General features: G+C 32.0%; 2 protein-coding genes across 5 annotated transcripts in view; one reads left to right on the forward strand and one right to left on the reverse strand.

Moving 5' to 3' along the window:
• sNPF-R (short neuropeptide F receptor) overlaps nucleotides 1–21,865 on the forward strand; it is a 44,400-nt gene that overhangs the window by 481 nt on the left and 22,054 nt on the right. The window contains exon 1 of one of the 4 annotated variants that reach the window (XM_081984313.1): nucleotides 9,224–9,387. The exons of 1 other annotated variant lie outside the window; for it this stretch is intronic. The gene's annotated coding sequence lies outside the window, so the exon portion shown is untranslated. Of the gene's footprint in view, nucleotides 1–9,223; nucleotides 9,388–21,865 lie in introns of those variants that run through there. 2 more of the 4 variants (XM_081984310.1, XM_081984312.1) reach the window with 2 other exon arrangements.
• Nucleotides 17–5,431, reverse strand: LOC145732215 (uncharacterized). The gene is made up of 4 exons (XM_081984318.1): nucleotides 4,978–5,431; nucleotides 4,578–4,923; nucleotides 920–1,043; nucleotides 17–889 (listed from the first exon to the last, which is right to left on the reverse strand). Exons 1-4 carry the CDS (start codon nucleotides 5,429–5,431, stop codon nucleotides 560–562), a joined length of 1,254 nt encoding a protein of 417 aa, XP_081840444.1. The 3' UTR covers nucleotides 17–559.

Genomic DNA, 21,865 nt, shown 5'->3' on the forward strand with positions numbered 1-21,865 from the left:
AAAGTTTTACTGAAAAAATAAAAATTTAATGATTTTGGCCAAACCACTTGAAGTAATAAAGCAAATTTTCCAAGAAACAACAATTTTCTTGCGTTTACCAGTGGCGCGCGTATAATTTTTTTAAAAACATTTTCGAAAAAAAATGTTACCCTACTAGTTTTTTTTCAAAATAAAATTTATTATTGAATTCTTTGTTCAATTCTAAAAATAAAACCCCTTTTATTATTTTTTGCTACGACGCACCGCTTTCGAGTGAAAAAATAAAAACCGTCTTAATGCGTGCCTAAAATTAAATGCTGTTTTAATTTAAAATGTCAAATTATTAAAACTTAGTTCAAAGGCGGCTGAAATCTTTTGTTTTTGTTTATGTCTGTTGATAAAGAATAACCTGTAGTTAGTTAAAATTAAATTTAAGTTTTTTTTTTCAGTAAAATTTTGACACCCCGTATCTTCGTTATTGTTCATATTTCGAAAAAGCGTCAAAGGAAAAAAAAGCTTATTTTTTGAAGCCCTATTCGCAGGTGAAAGGAAAGCACCAACTTTGGAATCACCCTGTATTTTATCGTGGAACAGTACTAACCAAAACTATGGAATTGGTAGTCATGGGACCGAACGGTCCTACAGTCATTTCCAAATGCCGTCTAGATCTGGCTATTGCCATGGCAACGAGTATCTTGGCATCCTTGTTCAGCAGGTACCATCTGCTTTGAAAAATGGCGTCGCCAATCGCCTCGCTCTGCAAAAGAGTAGGGCGTCGATTATCTGGACAAATGGTGAATGCGCTTTTAACACTTACTTGCACTTTAACCTCGTTACACGTCCAGCCAATCAGAAAAAGCTGTGTAATTAACAAAGATACATAGAAACACTGCCATCCTACAATACCATTCTGGAAATTGTCACTAAAAATCTAATTAACTAAGAAAAAACTCCCTGATGATACCTTGATGACACTAATCGAAACGGAGGCCATATCCAACGAACTAAAAATAAACTCCATCATGGTAATGTACTTCATTTTATTGTTAAAATCTTTAATGAATCTAGAAGGAAAAGTTAGGTTAGATGCTTCTAGGGTTTTGAAAAACCCTAAAAGCTTCTAGAAACTTTTTTTTTTACTTTATGGTCTGGAAAGTTAGGGTTGGATATACAGGGTGGTCCAGTTTTAAATGTCAATAATTCACCGATCCATAGCCAATTAAAAAATAAGTTGACATTCATTATGTCATTTTCCTGAAAAGTGCTTCCTAAGGAAAATACAGTCCTAGGAAATGTGACGTGAGGTGTCATTTGTCGAAATGTCATTTTTTTGGGGGGCCACGCCCTGAAAACTGTCAAAAATGCCCTATTTACTAGGTCAGTGACAAAATGGCGGCAGTTAGAGCAAAACTGGCATTAAATTCGTGTTCCCCAGGTCAAATTTAGTGGAAAAAGTCACTTTGACAAGTCAAAATCCAATATGGCCGCGGTCGGTATAGTAGGCCAAGAAAAACTCTATTTTGAACCAAAATTCAGTGCACTTTTACAAAAAATCCTCAATAACTCGCTTATTTGAAACATTCTGTATAAACATGTCAGATGACTAAAGATAGCTAATGAATGGGGCTATCACGTGACGCTGAGCGGGCCTGGCTAAGTGGCACCGTTTGGCCGCTAGAGGGCGTCAAAGTTGACTTAAAATTTTCAGATATTTTTGTAAATATCTCCAAAATGGTTTGAGTTAGGGCTGTAAAATTTTTTCCCTTTATGCAACTCGGTAAAACGCAACTTTTATTAAAAATAACATTTTTTTGTAACAATCACCGTTTGACGGAAAAAAATAAAAAACTATATTCTTGACATTTTTCTAAGGGGGGACCCCAGGAATTTTTTTGGAAAAATTTTGAATTTTAAAAATTGACTTTCTCTGCCTTAATTACTTTAAATTAATGGTGGAAATGTGACGTGAGGTGTCATTTGTCAAAATGTCATTTTTTTTGGGGTGCCACGCCCTGAAAACTGTCAAAAATGTCCTATTAACCAGGTCGGTGACAAAATGGCGGCAGCTAGAGCAAAACCGACATTAAATTCGTGTTCCCCAGGTGAAATTTAGTGGAAAAAGTCACTTTGACAAGTCAAAATCCAATATGGCCGCGGTCGGTATAGTAGGCCAAGAAAAACTCCATTTTGAACCAAAATTCAGTGCACTTTTACAAAAAATCCTCAATAACTCGCTTATTTGAAACATTCTGTATAAACATGTCAGATGACTAAAGATAGCTAATGAATGGGGCTATCACGTGACGCTGAGCGGACCTCTCTAAGTGGCACCGTTTGGCCGCTAGAGGGCGTCAAAGTTGACTTAAAATTTTCAGACATTTTTGTAAATATCTCCAAAACGGTTTGAGTTAGGGCTGTAAAATTTTTTCCCTTTATGCAACTCGGTAAAACGCAACTTTTATTAAAAATAACATTTTTTTGTAACAATCACCGTTTGACGGAAAAAAATAAAAAACTATATTCTTGACATTTTTCTAAGGGGGGACCCCAGGAATTTTTTTGGAAAAATTTAGAATTTTAAAAATTGACTTTCTCTGCCTTAATTAGTTTAAATTAATGGTGGAAATGTGACGTGAGGTGTCATTTGTCGAAATGTCATTTTTTTTGGGGTGCCACGCCCTGAAAACTGTCAAAAATGTACTATTAACAAGGTGGGTGACAAAATGGCGGCAGCTAGAGCAAAACCGACATTAAATTCGTGTTCCCCAGGTCAAATTTAGTAGAAAAAGTCATTTTGACAAGTCAAAATCCAATATGGCCGCCATACTATAATATAACCCCATTTTGAACCAAAATTCAGTGCACTTTTACAAAAAATCCTCAATAACTCGCAAATTTCTGTTTAAAAAATCGTTTTTTTTTTTGTCATAACTGTCAGACCGTTGGAGCAATATTGATCAAATTTGGAACAAGCACTTTATTACACGTTATTACGGTCAAAGACCCAAAACTAACCCAACCCAACTTAAAAATTGTCTTGGAAACGGAAAATTCACTTAAGAAGTTTAAAAAATATTATTGTAGTCAGTTTATAGTTTCCAGACAAACTAAAAGACTTTGAAAATTGAATTAGAAAAGATAATAATTTCAGAAGCTGAAAAATTGTGTTTGTAACCAGTTTTCATGCAAATCGAGAGACTTTAATACTAAAAATTGACTCGTAAACATAAAAACTACTTTTTCAAGAATTTGTTACTGCAAATTCATACATTTAAACCTTAAAAATTGACTTGAACCCCAAAATGTGACTGAACTAATGAAAAGTGACATCAGAAGCTTAAAATTTGCATTTAAAGTAAGTTTTCATAATTTGAAGACAAATTTCAATATTTTAGTCTTGAAAATAGTCTTAGATGCAGGACATTGACATTAGATTCATGAAAATTGTCTTGAAAACTAACTTTTTGTGCTTTTTACTTTGCTTTTAATTTTCTTCGAATTCTGGACTAATTTTAATGCTTTAAAACTGCTTTCAGCTTGGAAAATCGAGTTTCAAGACTATTTTCACCAAGTTATTGACATAGCAAACTTAAAAAACAATTTTTACATTCTTCATAGACTTAAAATGGCATCCCAAGCTTTGTCACTATTAAATCGACTTCTAGACACCTCAGTGCTAAAAATTCGGGTATTTCTTAATAAACTAGACTGTTTTTAGTGTTTTAAGGCTGTTTTCAGTGCCTCAAATCGAGTTTCAAGACTATCTTTACAAAGTTTTTGACTTATCAGGCCTAAAAGCCAGTTTGTCCACTGACCATAGTCTTGAAAATGTTATTTCAAGCTTCTTCACTATTAAATTGACTTCTACACTCATAGGTGCAATAAATTGTAGCATCTCTAAGAAATTCAGACTGTTTTTAGTGCTTTTTAAGACTGAAAAATCGAGTTTAAGACTATTTCCAAAAGTCAGGTTTCTTCAGTAATAAAAGTAAAAAATGTTGGTACCAAATGCTACAATAATAGTCTTGAGAACTAATTTTTAGAAATAAAATAGTCCGAAAATTTAATTTACTTCTAGACTTGTTGTCCAGTCCAGAAAATTGAGTTGTACACCAACTAAAGTGTTGAAAATATACTTTTGGACTCTCTTTAGTCCTAGTAAAGTCAGTTCTAGCATTAAAAGTCAACTTTTATATTATTTTTAGTAGTAAAAAATGAGTTTCATGCACAATACAATCTTTGTCTTGATTTCCGGACTTTTTCTAGTTCTTGAATGCCAGTTTCAGACACTCAACCAGGATGGCAGTCCGAGAAAAGCGAATCATAAGACCATTCCTAGTAGTAAAAAAGTTTTTAGACTATTCAGTACAAATTTGGACTTTCACAAGTCTTGGATGTTCAGTTTTAAACTATAAAACGATTTTTTAAATTGAAATTTGGAGGACTGTATCTTTCTTAGGAAACGTTTTTCAGAAAAATGACATAGTCAGTCAACTTATTTTTTGATTAGCTATCAAATGGTGAATTATTGACACTAAAAACTGGACCACCCTGTAGAAAAGCTCTAGAAGTCCCATCTACCATCAAAATCTACTAACCGAATAATATGCTGATGTTCACGTATCAATTTTTTCAACATGGCGCCTTTGGACTGAACCTCAATTGTGAAGGCGTCCAAACTAAAGTTGGGTTCGACAAAATTGCGGAATTTGATTTGAAGCATCTCCAATTGGACCACCGAGTATACTAAAATGTTGACGTAGATCAGCAGAGAGGACAAATTACAAGTGAAGGCGTTCCACGCCCAAAACAGTTGAGTGCTGAAGAACCACTCGAGGTGGTTCATCCTGTTTAGCGGGAGGAGCACCTGGAGGGTCATGTGACTTTCCAGAGTGTCGTTATTAGCCTGGTTGTGGTTTTTGATGTTTAATGTACCTGCCATACCTGATATGGAAGTTTGATGAGCTTTCAGGTTTTGTAACTAATGGTTAACTTTACCCATGCCTTCCATTAAAAGTACGGTTAAACTGTCTGTGATTAACATGGCCAGGACCCCAAATTGCATGAAATTCACCTTTTTCGAGTACTTTCGGGTTTTTTCCACGTCACGTGACTCCCATACCTCGCGTTCCTTGAGGACGATAACTTCAAAAATTTGGAAAATCTTTGTTTTCTCGTAAACTATAAACTTCAAGTTCATTCTCCAATTGGTGATTACTACAGCCAAACTTTCGATAATCACGTGATTGGGGTACCGAGCAAGCACCAGCCGCACCAATTCACCGGTTAACAGGAACCATAAAATGATACGACCAATCAGCATCAACTTACAGTAGGCCAGGTAAAGGTGGTTGAGGGTGGCGTTGGTGCTGATTGGCTGGCGCCAAACTCCAGTGCATATCATAATTTTTTTCACCCCCGAAATGAGTTGTTCGTTCGATTGGTTCGCCATTTTAACTTGGAGTAAGTTGGAGTAGGTCAGTTTATATAAGGTGTGCGTATTTTATTATTTATGATGCTGTTGGTGCAATATTTAATAATGGACGCACCGGTAATTAGTGTAGGCTTAATAAGGGATGTGTGGACGAGGTAAATGTTTGATTAGTTAGCAGTAAGGTCAAGGGTTTTGTAGAGTGAGAAGGGGTTAGTACATTGAAGGTAATTTTAACGACCAAACTGACAAAACAGTGTAGCTCTTCCCGCTTTTGAGATATTGCAAAACTAACAAAAACCAGAAACATGCCAATTTTGAGATTGTTTAAAGCAAAACAAAATGGCTGTCATCATCCACCATTTAAAACAATTTTGTCTAGAAAACTTTCTTCTAGAGTTTCATCTGTTAATTTACTAAAGAGTCTAACGGTTATGACTAGAGTCCGGATTAAAAAGCACTAAAATTGTGAAAAAAAGCGCTTAAAAAGCAAAATAATTTTCTTAAAAAAGCATAAAAATCTGTAAAAAGCTTTTTTAAGTAAAAGTTTATTTTAAGTTCAATTTCTAGAAATTTTTTGAAGATTTCAAATTGCTTTAGAAGCATATGGAAGATTTTAGACTGTTTTGAAAACTTTCAAAAGTTTCTTGAACTACTTGAGAGCATTTGGAATCTTTTAGACTGTGCTATATGATTTTGAAAGTTTCTAGACTGTTTTGAAAGACTTCCGACTGCTTTAGAAGCATTATGGAGTTTCTGTAGTGTTTTGAAATCTTTTTAGACTACTTTAGGAGAATTGAAGCTTCTGGACTGCTTTTAAGACATGTGAATTTGAACTTTTGGAATCTTTTAAACTGCTTTAGAAGCATACGGAAGCTTTTAGACTGCCTTGAAATTTTTTTAGAGCTTCTAGACTAGTTGAAGATTATTTGGAAGCCTTTAGACTGTTCTAAATGCTTTTGGAAGCTTCTAGACTATTTTGAAAGACTTCCGACTGCTTGAGAAGCATTTTGGAGTTTCTGTAGTATTTTGAAATCTTTTTAGACTAATTTAGGAGCATTGAAGGTTCTGGACTGCTTTTAAGACATGTGAATTTGAACTTTTGGAAGCTTTTAGACTGCCTTGAAATTTTTTGAGAGCTTCTAGACTAGTTGAAGATTATTTGGAATCTTTTAGACTGTTCTAAATGCTTTTGGAAGCTTCTAGACTATTTTGAAAGACTTCCGACTGCTTTAGAAGCATTTTGGAGTTTCTGTAGTATTTTGAAATTTTTTTAGACTACTTTATGAGCATTGAAGGTTCTGGACTGCTTTTAAGACATGTGAATTTGAACTTTTGGAAGCTTTTAGACTGCCTTGAAATTTTTTGAGAGCTTCTAGACTAGTTGAAGATTATTTGGAATCTTTTAGACTGTTCTAAATGCTTTTGGAAGCTTCTAGACTATTTTGAAAGACTTCCGACTGCTTTAGAAGCATTTTGGAGTTTCTGTAGTATTTTGAAATTTTTTTAGACTACTTTATGAGCATTGAAGGTTCTGGACTGCTTTTAAGACATGTGAATTTGAACTTTTGGAAGCTTTTAGACTGCCTTGAAATTTTTTGAGAGCTTCTAGACTAGTTGAAGATTATTTGGAATCTTTTAGACTGTTCTAAATGCTTTTGGAAGCTTCTAGACTATTTTGAAAGACTTCCGACTGCTTTAGAAGCATTTTGGAGTTTCTGTAGTATTTTGAAAATTTTTTAGACTACTTTATGAGCATTGAAGGTTCTGGACTGCTTTTAAGACATGTGAATTTGAACTTTTGGAAGCTTTTAGACTGCCTTGAAATTTTTTGAGAGCTTCTAGACTAGTTGAAGATTATTTGGAATCTTTTAGACTGTTCTAAATGCTTTTGGAAGCTTCTAGACTATTTTGAAAGACTTCCGACTGCTTTAGAAGCATTTTGGAGTTTCTGTAGTATTTTGAAATTTTTTTAGACTACTTTATGAGCATTGAAGGTTCTGGACTGCTTTTAAGACATGTGAATTTGAACTTTTGGAAGCTTTTAGACTGCCTTGAAATTTTTTGAGAGCTTCTAGACTAGTTGAAGATTATTTGGAATCTTTTAGACTGTTCTAAATGCTTTTGGAAGCTTCTAGACTATTTTGAAAGACTTCCGACTGCTTTAGAAGCATTTTGGAGTTTCTGTAGTATTTTGAAAATTTTTTAGACTACTTTATGAGCATTGAAGGTTCTGGACTGCTTTTAAGACATGTGAATTTGAACTTTTGGAAGCTTTTAGACTGCCTTGAAATTTTTTGAGAGCTTCTAGACTAGTTGAAGATTATTTGGAATCTTTTAGACTGTTCTAAATGCTTTTGGAAGCTTCTAGACTATTTTGAAAGACTTCCGACTGCTTGAGAAGCATTTTGGAGTTTCTGTAGTATTTTGAAATCTTTTTAGACTACTTTAGGAGCATTGAAGGTTCTGGACTGCTTTTAAGACATGTGAATTTGAAGTTTTGAAACTACTTTAGAAGCATACCGAAGCTTTTAGACTGCCTTGAAATTTTTTGAGAGCTTCTAGACTAGTTGAAGATTATTTGGAAGCATTTAGAGTGTTCTAAAAGTTTTTGGAAGCTTCTAGCCTGTTTTGGAAGGCTTTATACATATTTTGGAGTTTCTGTAGGGTTTTAAAACCTTTTTAGACTACTTTAGGAGCATTTGAAAGGTTTTTGGACAGTTTAAAAAGCCTTGAAGGTTCTGGACTGCCTTTAAGACATTTGAAACCTTGTGGACGGTTTGAGAAACTTTTGGAAGCTGTTAAACTGCTTTAGAAGCATACGGAAGGAAGCTTTTGAGAGTTTCTAGATAAATTGAAAAGCATTTGGAAGCTTTTAGAAGCTTGTAGGCTGCTTTGTAAGTTTTGCAAAGCATTTTAGAGGTTTTATAGTGTTTTGGAATGTTTTTACATTTTTTTAGACTACTTCAGGAGTATTTGGAAATTTTTTGGTCAGGTTAAATTTGTAAATTGATACATTTTGGAACATGTTTTTGTCGTTCAGAAGCCTTCAATATCTCAATATAGCAATTTTTTGTCAAAGCAGTTATTAGTTTAGTTTATTTTTAAAATCTTGAAAAGCTTGTTGTGAAAAAAACTAGTTAAACCATACAAAAATAGCAGTAAATAAGCACAAAAAACTAAAATAAGCACAAAACGAATAAAAAAGCAAAAAAAGCACCAACAAAATCTGACAAATGACGCGTTTTTGCATAAATCGTTCCCACTAGATGTCAAAGGTTGGTTGCTCTTGATTATTTACAAAAAGCAAAATTTCTAGAAATCCGGACTCTAGTTATGACAGTCTAGATGGTTTCTAGAAGCTTTTAAAGTCTCTTCGCCTAGTCCTGGAAGTATTTACAAGGTTTTTAGTCTATTTCAAGTCTCTATTTCAGAAATTTTTTGCTTCTTCTAGATTAGAGACCTAGATGTAGAATGGAGGATTTAGAGGTGAATCTCCACTCTAGACTTGAGAGGAATTCCCAATTATTGTAATCTACACAGACAGTCGATGTTAGGTCTGTTCGCAGAGGCAATCCCTGACTGGTTTTCAAGTCAGAAACAGTAAATGTCAAATTTCATTGGTTGAATTCTCACGTGACTATGACGTTTTCTGACATGTGGCCAATGGATGTAACTATTTCTCTGATTACTAGTTGGAGATTTTCTGGGCGAACAAACCTGTTATCTGGCACGTGCGTGCGTTTCAGACGACGCCGACGTCGGCGTGTTTCAGCTGCCCGTCGGCGTCGTTTCCAAGGCAACCGATTCCATCTGTTCTCTCAGTCGTTCCCGATTTCCTTTGCCGGGTAGATCGTTCCGCATTCCCGTTCCGTTTAGATCGAAATTTGCCATTTTCTGCATCAAGTGGTTTTTCTGTTTGTTTTTTTCGCCGAAACGTTGATTGGTTTGTTTGCCGTCCAGTTCCAAAATACGAGGTATTTTTTTCGCTTTTAATTAGGTTTTTAAGCGGTTAGGAACGTCATTAATTGCAGTCGTAAATCAACATTTTTGACACAACTATAGAGAAACGTACATTTGTGCTACTTACCGCAAAACCTTTTACAAACAAATTGTACGATTTTAATGTTAAATCTTGTTCATACAGGATGTTTCCGGATTTAGGCGCAAAATACGAAAATGGCGACACCTGGCGCTATAAATTCCTCCTTATTAATAACTCAATAAGCGAATGGCATTGGTCCAATATTATTTCAGTTTTAGTGACAAAATGGTGACTGTGTTTTTTGTGAGTTATTGATATATATATTTTTCAGATTTTTCAAAATTTAAACATCACTGTACGTAGTTTATTTTTTTGACCAATCACTCTTAATTTTAATTTTAGCAAAAAACGTTAAATACAAAACTAATAGATATTTAAGTCTGCTTACTCTTAAACATTTATTATACAGGGTGTCCCAAATTTATTGTAATTGTTAAAGTAACAAGTGTTGCTGCGGAAACAATTGAAGATCGATACAGACATTACATTCATGGTTTGTTATTCAAATTTGAGACACCCTGTATAACAACGTGATTTACGCAAATGTTGCACATTTAAGAAACACCTCCTCCTAACCAAACAATACGGGGTGGTCAAACATAGAAGATAAATAATTCTAAACCATTGCGATTTTATCGTAGTGGTAGTCAAATATTGCATAACATCGGGGCCATTTAGAGCAATTTATCGCGAGTATACTTAAGCGAATGTAAACACACAGGGCGATTCAGCAAAATCGATATTATTTGCCGTTCCGTGCAAAATCCCTAACATTATTAAACTTTTGGGCGTCTGAGTCACGTAAAAATGGAGTTTACGAATTTAATAAAGAAACCTGATTTTTTTTTAGTTGATATGTGGAAGAAAATTGTTTTTTCAGCGTTTGCACGGTTCAATTAGCCGAGAAGTCGTAAATCAAATTTAGAATGTAAATTTTGCGGTTTTTCTTGTTGATACAATTAGCAAAAGTGGTTTATTTTTGTTTTTGCGAATTTGATTTGCTTTTACAACTACGTCAAAAATGTAGTGAAAATTGGATTTCTTCTTAACGTTTTTTTACTTATTTCACATAATTTAAGGTCCTTTGGTATTAATATGCCCTTTGCTGTAGATTGAAAAAATTGCCAAAATTGCACTTTTTGTAAAAAACCCTCCTTTCTTGACAAGCTACGTCAAAATGTCATAGAAAACAAAAGATAAATCAGATTTCAAGGTTTCCAAAAATATCCCCACATGAGTTGATTGATAACACCGTTTGTACGCTAGAGGGCGTTAAATTTCTTTCACCATAAAATCACATATTTTGTGACACTCGTTGTTTTGACCCTAAATTACTCCTTTACTTGACAAGATACGTCAAAATGTCATAGAAAACAAAAGATAAATCAGATTTCAAGGTTTCCAAAAATATCCCCACATGAGTTGATTGATAACTCTGTTCGGACGCTAGAGGGCGTTAACTTTCTTTCACCATAAAATCACATATTTTGTGACACTCGTTGCTTTGAACCTAAATTACTCCTTTACTTGACAAGATACGTCAAAATGTCATAGAAAACAAAAGATAAATCAAATTTCAAGGTTTCCAAAAATATCCCCACATGAGTTGATTGATAACACCGTTTGGCCGCTAGAGGGCGTCAAATTTCCTTTATCATAATATTACATATTATATTGTAAATATTTTTTAGTCAGATTTCATGTATATGTTAATCCGCCCGTTTCAGTCCGCCATTTTGAATTTTTTGTCAAAATATTGACTTGCATCTCATTTTAAAAGAAATTTCACGTAGTTTCTAGAAATGACAGACAAAATGGCTTTCCAGGCCGCCATTTTGTATTTTCTGTCAAAATATTGACTTGCACCTCATTTTAAAGGAAATTTCACGTAGTTTCAATAAATGACAGACAAAATGGCGTTTCAGGCCGCTATTTTGAATTATCTGTCAAAATATTGACGCACCTTATTTTAAAGGAAATTTCACGTAGTTTCTAGAAATGACAGACAAAATGGCGTGCCATTTTGAATTTTCTGTAAAAAGTAGTAAAAATAACTTTTTACTACTTTTTTTTTAATAGTTGTTTTTACATCTCTCCCTGTATTTTCTGCACTTAAATCAGTAAAATGTAACTTAAATAAAAATGAACTATCTAAAATACGGTGAAACAGGTCCGTAATTAAGTAATAATGACTTAGGACACAAAATATTTAGGAATTTATGAAAACCAGTTTTTAGGTCAAGAAAGTAGCAATCACCTTGTATTATTTTAGTCTAAAGCCACTTTGAGGTACAAGGTGTTTTACTGGATCAATTTGGCAACGTCTAAAAGTCCAATTATTGACACTGAAATTATCTATGACAGGTTGTCAAACTTGAATTGAACCATTTGCTTTAGTAACGTCTGAAATTGCTGTAAGCTTAAAATTGACATTCAAAATAGAGTTTGACATCAGCTTGTCAAGTTAATTTAAGACAGAGCTGTCATTTCAGCAGCATCAATGTTGGAAAGTGCAGGAAAGTTGAATTTGTCACTAGAATCAAGTTGTCAAATTAAAATTGACTGCAAAACAGCTCAAAAGGTGGCTTTCAGCTGACTGAGATTTACGCTAATGTTGCACAAAAATGTGTCGGTTTAATTTATCATCGACTGCCGAAACAGACCTTTAAAAAGTGTGTATTTTCCAAGTATATAGTTAATCCAAATACAATTTTGATAAGGTTTATGTGACATGGATTAGGCCTGATAATCACAAACGTTTGTGCAACAAAAAACCATCTGTTATCCGGTTCGAAATCTGATTGATATTGTTTTTATTGCACTTTCAGGATTATAATACAATTGATTAAAAACGTAAATAAACTCAAATTTAATTCCGTAATAATGTTTTCAAGCTGCTGTCCTTGTGCTAATACATCCAGAAATATCCTAACCTACTAATAATCGTTTCGGTTGTATAAATATAGCAAATTTAGTTTTCTCTGGATTACTGCTCGTTTGAACTGAATTATTTAATTAAATCCCCAATAATTTTCTAGCAAACACAATAATTAACGAAAATACTGAAACGTGACAATTAAACCACAAAAAATGTGCAGTTACGGTCCTGTTTTTTGGGTGTGATTATTAGATACTTCCTGCAATTGTTTTGAACTAAAATTGGCAAGCCGCCATTTTGATAGTTCGTTAATTTGAATGTCATTTTGAATATTCTGGCCAAAATGGCGTTATTAAGTCAAGTAAACTGGTTGACAGGCCAAGATGGCGGCCAATACTTTTGACATACTGAAAAGTCAAAATGACAGCAAAATTTTCCTGTGGTCCCTTCATTAATAAAACAGTTATCACTGCCTAAGCAAAATATAACTTTACCCTGAAAATTAAAAGGTATTGCGATTGATGGTTTTTGAGGTTAAGTAAAATTTTCTTGATCTCTCTAATATTTTATCAGATTGTAAGGGCAAAAGGGGACCATTTACGAAAGTTTTTGAGTGACGGAAAGTGGAAAATAACGCCGCGTTGAAAGTTTTAAACTGTCGAAAACCATCAACGTTGCCATTCATTAAGTTACTCAAAATTGTCGCCGGTTAATCGACCGCAACGATATAAACGTTAACTCGTCTAAATTAGTTTAGAAAATGACAAAATAGGGCGTAACCTAGTGCAGAGCACGCCCACCAGCCAATAGAAAACAGCTTAAAGGGCGTGACCATGTAAATTAACTGTCATTGGGTTGGTCAACTGAGCGCCATCTAGTGATTGTCTGAGATGACACATTTTCTAAACCTGGATTTAGTTAGTCATACTTTGGTAATTTTTCCTAAAGTAAACAGAACCGAACGAACCGTCTAAATTAGTTTAGAAACTGACAAAATAGGGCGTAACCTAGTGCAGAGCACGCCCACCAGCCAATAGAAAACAGCTTAAAGGGCGTGACCATGTAAATTAACTGTCATTGGGTTATTCAACTAAGCGCCATCTAGTATTTGTCTGAGATGACACATTTTCTAAACCTGGTTAGTTAAACTTTGGTAATTTTTCCTGAAGTAAACAGGACCGAACTTAGTTAATTATAAACAAGTTGAAGCAATTAACTGCCAACTTGGTTACGTTGGTAAATTGTTTTCTTTCTAAAGCTTTTCCCTCCCGTGAATTAATTCTCGTTGTTTTGTCCGGAAAATTCCGGAAAGTGTTTTATTACTTTTAGTTTCCCTTTTGGGTTGGTTCGGTTATAAATGATAATCGAATTACTTGATCAAAATGGGTGTAAAAACAGTTTTTCCTCGTTTTTTTAAAGTTATTTATCAATGTAAAGTTTCGGGGTGATAAGGGAGAAGAGTTTATAAACTAAAAATATATTTTGTAGTAAACTTTTGCTCGAAGAAAACCCAGCACTTTAAGCAAAACTGAAACCTCCCATTAATTTACGTCAAATTTGTGGATAAAACCTTCATAAATAATTTCCAAGAAACATCTTCGAGAATTCTGATTATTCGTTCGAGAACGACGTTGATAAATTAGTTTCGAAAGGATTTCGTCTTAAAATCACACCGAATTTGCATTCGCAGCCATAGCAAAAGTTGATCTTGGCAATTTGTCGAAGCTTTTATTCCTCGAAATAGCTGTGGAAAATCTGATGCTGGAACGTGTCTATTAAGTCACTTTTCGTGACTTTTTTAAAGCCTCAAAAGGGTATTATAGGAAGTAGGTTTACACCAGAAGAAGTAGACAAAAAAAATCCTTCGAATGCTTAAAACCAAAGGTAAAACATAAAAAATAAAATTCATAAAGTTATAAAACTCTTTTCCTAAATCGATCTATTAAGTTATTAGAAAATATTTTATTTTTTTATATTTTATCTTTTTGACGTTCCAGACAGTTTTAAATGGCACACCCTATATATTACTACGTTTACATTTTATTTGTTGTACACAGAGGGTACATTTTTAGAGAAATACAAGGTGAAAGTTTCATTGTACTAAACCGCTTGTTCAAAGGTCAAAAAGTGCACTCATTTAAATGGGACACACCCTGTACATTATTGCTTGTTGTGGCCTACTTTAAAGTCACGTGACCAAAAACCTGAATTTAAATTTGAATTTTCTGGAAACTTTCAAATTAAATCGTTGAAGTCACGTGACCAAAAAATCAGAATTTTTAGAATTTAAATTTGAATTCTTTCAACTTCCAAATTTAAGGATTTATAACTTTCAAGTTAAATCGTTAAAATCACGTGACTAAAATCCAGAATTTCAGAATTTGAAACTGTCATGTGATCTAGCTTGTTGTGGCCTCTTTTAAAGTCACGTGACAAAAAAACCTGAATTTTTAGAATTTAAATTTGAATTTTTTCAACTTTCAAATTAAAGAATTTATAACTTTCAATTTAAATCGTTAAAGTCACGTGACCAAAAACCAGAATTTTAGAATTTGAAACTGTCATGTGATCTAGCTTGTTGTGGCCTCTTTTAAAGTCACGTGACAAAAAAATCTGAATTTAAATTTGAATTTTTTTTAATTTCCAAATTAAAGAATTTATAACTTTCAAGTTAAATCGTTAAAGTCACGTGACCAAAAACCAGAATTTTTAGAATTTGAAACTGTCATGTGATTTAGCTTGTTGTGGCCTATTTTAAAGTCACGTGACAAAAAAACCTGAATTTTTAGAATTTAAATTTGAATTTTTTCAACTTTTAAATTAAAGAATTTGTAACTTTCAAGTTAAATCGTTTAAATCACGTGACCAAAATCCAGAATTTCAGAATTTGAAACTGTCATGTGATCTAGCTTGTTGTGGCCTCTTTTAAAGTCACGTGACAAAAAAACCTGAATTTTTAGAATTTAAATTTGAATTTTTTAAACTTTTAAATTAAAGAATTTATAACTTGCAATTTAAATCGTTAAAGTCACGTGACCAAAAACCAGAATTTTTAGAATTTGAAACTGTCATGTGATTTAGCTTGTTGTGGCCTATTTTAAAGTCACGTGACAAAAAAACCTGAATTTTTAGAATTTAAATTTGAATTTTTTAAACTTTTAAATAAAAAGAATTTATAACTTGCAATTTAAATCGTTAAAGTCACGTGACCAAAAACCAGAATTTTAGAATTTGAAACTGTCATGTGATTTAGCTTGTTGTGGCCTCTTTTAAAGTCACGTGACAAAAAAACCTGAATTTTTAGAATTTAAATTTGAATTTTTTCAACTTTTAAATTAAAGAATTTATAACTTTCAAGTTAAATCGTTTAAATCACGTGACCAAAATCCAGAATTTCAGAATTTGAAACTGTCATGTGATCTAGCTTGTTGTGGCCTCTTTTAAAGTCACGTGACAAAAAAACCTGAATTTTTAGAATTTAAATTTGAATGTTTTAAACTTTTAATTTAAAGAATTTATAACTTGCAATTTAACTCGTTAAAGTCACGTGACCAAAAACCAGAATTTTTAGAATTTGAAACTGTCATGTGATCTAGCTTGTTGTGGCCTCTTTTAAAGTCACGTGACAAAAAAATTTGAATTGTTAGAATTTAAATTTTAATTTTTTTTAATAAAGAATTTATAACTTTCAAGTTGAATCGTTAAAGTCACGTGACCAAAATCCAGAATTTCAGAATTTGAAACTGTCATGTGATTTAGCTTGTTGTGGCCTCTTTTAAAGTCACGTGACAAAAAAATTTGAATTGTTAGAATTTAAATTTTAATTTTTTTTAATAAAGAATTTATAACTTTCAAGTTGAATCGTTAAAGTCACGTGACCAAAATCCAGAATTTCAGAATTTGAAACTGTCATGTGATTTAGCTTGTTGTGGCCTCTTTTAAAGTCACGTGACAAAAAAACCTGAATTTTTAGAATTTAAATTTGAATTTTTTCAACTTTCAAATTAAAGAATTTATAACTTTCAAGTTAAATCGTTAAAGTCACGTGACCAAAAACCAGAATTTTTAGAATTTGAAACTGTCATGTGATTTAGCTTGTTGTGGCCTCTTTTAAAGTCACGTGACAAAAAAACCTGAATTTTTAGAATTTAAATTTGAATTTTTTAAATTAAAGAATTTATCACTTTCAATTTAAATCGTTAAAGTCACGTGACCAAAAACCAGAATTTTAGAATTTGAAACTGTCATGTGATTTAGCTTGTTGTGGCCTCTTTTAAAGTCACGTGACAAAAAAACCTAAATTTTTAGAATTTAAATTTTAATTTTTTAAAATTTTCAAATTAAAGAATTTATAACTTTCAAGTTAAATCGTTTAAATCACGTGACCAAAATCCAGAATTTCAGAATTTGAAACTGTCATGTGATCTAGCTTGTTGTGGCCTCGTTTAAAGTCACGTGACAAAAAAACCTGAATTTCTAGAATTTAAATTTGAATTTTTTAAACTTTTAAATTAAAGAATTTATAACTTGCAATTTAAATCGTTCAAATCACGTGACCAAAATCCAGAATTTCAGAATTTGAAACTGTCATGTGATCTAGCTTGTTGTGGCCTCTTTTAAAGTCACGTGACAAAAAAACCTAAATTTTTAGAATTTAAATTTGAATTTTTTAAACTTTTAAATTAAAGAATTTATAACTTGCAATTTAAATCGTTAAAGTCACGTGACCAAAAACCAGAATTTTTAGAATTTGAAACTGTCATGTGATTTAGCTTGTTGTGGCCTCTTTTAAAGTCACGTGACAAAAAAATCTGAATTTTTAGAATTTAAATTTGAATTTTTTCAACTTCCAAATTTAAGAATTTATAACTTTCAAGTTAAATCGTTCAAATCACGTGACCAAAATCCAGAATTTCAGAATTTGAAACTGTCATGTGATCTAGCTTGTTGTGGCCTCTTTTAAAGTCACGTGACAAAAAAACCTGAATTTTTAGAATTTAAATTTGAATTTTTTAAACTTTTAAATAAAAAGAATTTATAACTTGTAATTTAAATCGTTAAAGTCACGTGACCAAAAACCAGAATTTTAGAATTTGAAACTGTCATGTGATTTAGCTTGTTGTGGCCTCTTTTAAAGTCACGTGACAAAAAAACCTGAATTTTTAGAATTTAAATTTGGATTTTTTAAACTTTTAAATTAAAGAATTTATCACTTTCAAGTTAAATCGTTAAAATCACGTGACTAAAATCCAGAATTTTAGAATTTGAAACTGTCATGTGATCTAGCTTGTTGTGGCCTCTTTTAAAGTCACGTGACAAAAAAACCTGAATTTTTAGAATTTAAATTTGAATTTTTTAAACTTTTAAATTAAAGAATTTATATCTTTCAAGTTAAATCGTTAAAATCACGTGACTAAAATCCAGAATTTCAGAATTTGAAACTGTCATGTGATCTAGCTTGTTGTGGCCTCTTTTAAAGTCACGTGACAAAAAAACCTGAATTTTTAGAATTTAAATTTGAATTTTTTAAACTTTTAAATAAAAAGAATTTATAACTTGTAATTTAAATCGTTAAAGTCACGTGACCAAAAACCAGAATTTTAGAATTTGAAACTGTCATGTGATTTAGCTTGTTGTGGCCTCTTTTAAAGTCACGTGACAAAAAAACCTGAATTTTTAGAATTTAAATTTGAATTTTTTAAACTTTTAAATTAAAGAATTTATAACTTGCAATTTAAATCGTTAAAGTCACGTGACCAAAAACCAGAATTTTAGAATTTGAAACTGTCATGTGATCTAGCTTGTTGTGGCCTCTTTTAAAGTCACGTGACAAAAAAACCTGAATTTTTAGAATTTAAATTTGAATTTTTTAAACTTTTAAATTAAAGAATTTATAACTTGCAATTTAAATCGTTAAAGTCACGTGACCAAAAACCAGAATTTTTAGAATTTGAAACTGTCATGTGATTTAGCTTGTTGTGGCCTCTTTTAAAGTCACGTGACGAAAAAACCTGAATTTTTAGAATTTAAATTTGAATTTTTTAAATTAAAGAATTTATCACTTTCAATTTAAATCGTTAAAGTCACGTGACCAAAAACCAGAATTTTGGAATTTGAAACTGTCATGTGATTTAGCTTGTTGTGGCCTCTTTTAAAGTCACGTGACAAAAAAACCTAAATTTTTAGAATTTAAATTTTAATTTTTTTAAATTTTCAAATTAACGAATTTATAACTTTCAAGTTAAATCGTTAAAGTCACGTGACCAAAAACCTGAATTTTTAGAATTCAAAATTGTCATTTGATTTAGCTTGTCGTTGCCTACTTTAAAGTCACGTGATCAACAACCTGAATTTTTGGAATTTAAATTTGAATTGTTTAAACTTCCAAATTAAATAATTTATAACTTTCAAGTAAAATCGTTAAAGTCACGTGACCAAAAACCAGAATTTTTAGAATTTAAATTTGAATTCTTTCAACTTCCAAATTTAAGAATTTATAACTTTCAAGGTAAATCGTTAAAGTCACGTGACCAAAAACCTGAATTTTTACAATTTAAATTTGAATTTTTTAAATTTCCAAATTAAAGAATTTATAATTTTCAAGTTAAATCGTTAGTCACGTGACCAAAAATCCGAATTTTTAGAATTTAAAACTGTCATTTTATTTAGCTTGTTGTGACCTACTTCAAAGTCACGTGACCAAAAACCTGAATTTAAATTTGAATTTTTTGGAAACTTCCAAATTAAAGAATTTATGACTTTCAAGTTGAATCGTTAAAGTCACGTGACCAAAAACCTGAATTTAAATTTGAATTTTTTGGAAACTTCCAAATTAAAGAATTTATAACTTTCAAGTTAAATAGTTACAGTCACGTGACCAAAAATCTGAATTTTTTAAATTTAAAATTCTCATTTGATTTAACTTGTTGTGACCTAGTCACGTGACCAAAAACCTGAATTTTTAGAATTCAAATTTGAATTTTTTTAAATTTCCAAATTAATGAATTTATAACTTTCAAGTTAAATCGTTACAGTCACGTGACTAAAAACCAGAATTTTTAGAATATAAGTTTGAATTTTTTTAACTTCCAAATTAAAGGATTTATAACCAAAAACCAGAATTTTTAATATTCAAATTTTTTTTTAAGTTCTAAATTAGTAACGTCATAATTTTCAAACTAAATCATTATAGTCACGTGACCGAAAAACTAATTTTTTGAAAAATACATTTAAATTTTTTTAAATTTTAAATTTTAGTGAATTCTCAGTTTTAAAGTTTGTCACGTGAACGGACACTTGCATTTCTGGAATTTAAATTGTACAATTTCAAATTACCGAATATACAATTTTTAAAGTAAATACGAAACTATATTTTATAACAACTTAAAAGAATATCAAACGAGTTGTTTTCGACAAGAAACTGGAATAAATTACCTTCAGGCTCAGAAAGCGTGTATTCCGTTTAATAATGAAGAAAGTTTTGGTTGTGCTAATAGAAAAACTTACCTTTAAACGTGCCTTTTTTGCTAAGTAAACCGCCGAAAGTTTTCTATTTAATAATAATAAAATTGCGAAACTTTACATTGTTGCCTAACTTTCGCAGATTTATCCAGAAAGCTCAATCTGGCAGTTGATTACTAATTTTAATCAAGAAAAGTCAACTATCAATTTAAAAACTTTGAAAGTTTACGTTCAAATGTGGCAGTAAATGTCCTCTCATAACTGTCTTAAATAGAATTTTTTTGAAAAAAAATTATTTAGACTTGTGCAACTTACAATCCCATAAATTCCGTGTACTTTTACCATTTCTAAGACAAATTATTCTATAAACCAATCAAAGACAGGAGTTTTATAATAAAATATTATATTTTACAATCAAACTTTTGTGTTTTTGATTGTTTTCTAGTATCGTAAATCCTGACCTGGATTTTATCAGCCAAACTTTTCGACATTTTTCTACAAAGTTTGTAAATTGTTTTCTTTATATTCTAATAGAACACGGTAATTTCTTCTAGTGATTATTACACGCACGCGGAAAATGTACACATTATTTCACATCTAATTTGTGTTTTTTCCCGACTGTTCATTTAAAAGCCATTTATGTAAATAGCAGCCAAAGTTATGGTGTGTTTTATAGGTGCTAAAAGCTCACGCTGTTTTATTGCCTCATTTATTTCCTAATGGAGTTTCCTTCACATATTTCATTTGTACGTCATCGTTTACTGATTTTTTTTGGCATCAGAAAATGCGAATTTCTAGTGGCATTTCAAGTTCAGATTGCACCCTGTATTTTACCTACGATCAAGTGTAAACACTGTTGCCAGGTCTACTGTTAGAACGGTATATCTATCGTCTTTGTGATTCAAGTTTGATATCGCGTATCTCCCTGACTGTACTAAATTTTGTGGTGTTTTTTTCGGTTATTGAATAGGAAATTTAATGAGGATTCCAAAAATGTGCTTAAAACAGTCATTTTCTTCCTCCAAGTGGGTTTTACAGGCGATTTTGTCCCTGACTGTCCCTACAAAACTGTGTTTTTGGCAGTTCAAACTTTGACACCACTTTTCTCCCTGACTGTACCAAATTTTGAAGTGTTTTTTCAGAGTGTTAAATAGAAAATTTAATGGGAATTCCAAAAATGTGCTTAAAACAGTCATTTTCTTCCTCCAAGTGGGTTTTACAGGCGATTTTGTCCCTGACTGTCCCTACAAAACTGTGTTTTTGGCAGTTCAAGGTTTGAACCACTTTCCTCCTTGACTGTACCAAATTTTGAAGTGTTTTTTCAGAGTGTTGAATAGAAAATTTAATGGGAATTCCAAAAATGTGCTTAAAACAGCCATTTTCTCCTTCCAAATGTGTTTTACAAGCAATTTTGTCCCTGACTGTCTCTACAAAACTGTGTTTTTGGCAGTTCAAATTTTGAACCACTTTTCTCCTTGACTGTACCAAATTTTGAATTGTTTTTTAGGTCATTGAATAGGAAATTTAATGGAGATTCTAAAAATCTGCTTAGAACGGTAATTTTCTCCTTCCAAATGTGTTTTACAGGCGATTTTGTCCCTGACTGTCTCTACAAAACTGTATTTTTGGCAGTTCAAACTTTGAACCACTTTTCTCCTTGACTGTACCAAATTTTGAATTATTTTTTTAGGTCATTGAATAGGAAATTTAATGGAGATTCTAAAAATGTGCTTAAAACAGTAATTTTCTCCTTCCAAATGTGTTTTACAGGCGATTTTGTCCCTGACTGTCTCTACAAAACTGTGTTTTTGGCAGTTCAAATTTTGAACCACTTTTCTCCTTGACTGTACCAAATTTTGAATTGTTTTTTAGGTCATTGAATAGGAAATTTAATGGAGATTTTAAAAATCTGCTTAGAACGGTAATTTTCTCCTTCCAAATGTGTTTTACAGGCGATTTTGTCCCTGACTGTCTCTACAAAACTGTGTTTTTGGCAGTTCAAACTTTGACACCACTTTTCTCGTTGAGTGTACCAAATTTTGTGTTGTTCTTCAGGCTATCAAGTAGAACA

Source organism: Ips typographus, linkage group LG7 (genome assembly GCF_016097725.1).
Source record: "Ips typographus isolate SLU linkage group LG7, UJ_Ityp_2.0, whole genome shotgun sequence".
Taxonomy (NCBI): Eukaryota; Metazoa; Arthropoda; class Insecta; order Coleoptera; family Curculionidae; genus Ips; species Ips typographus.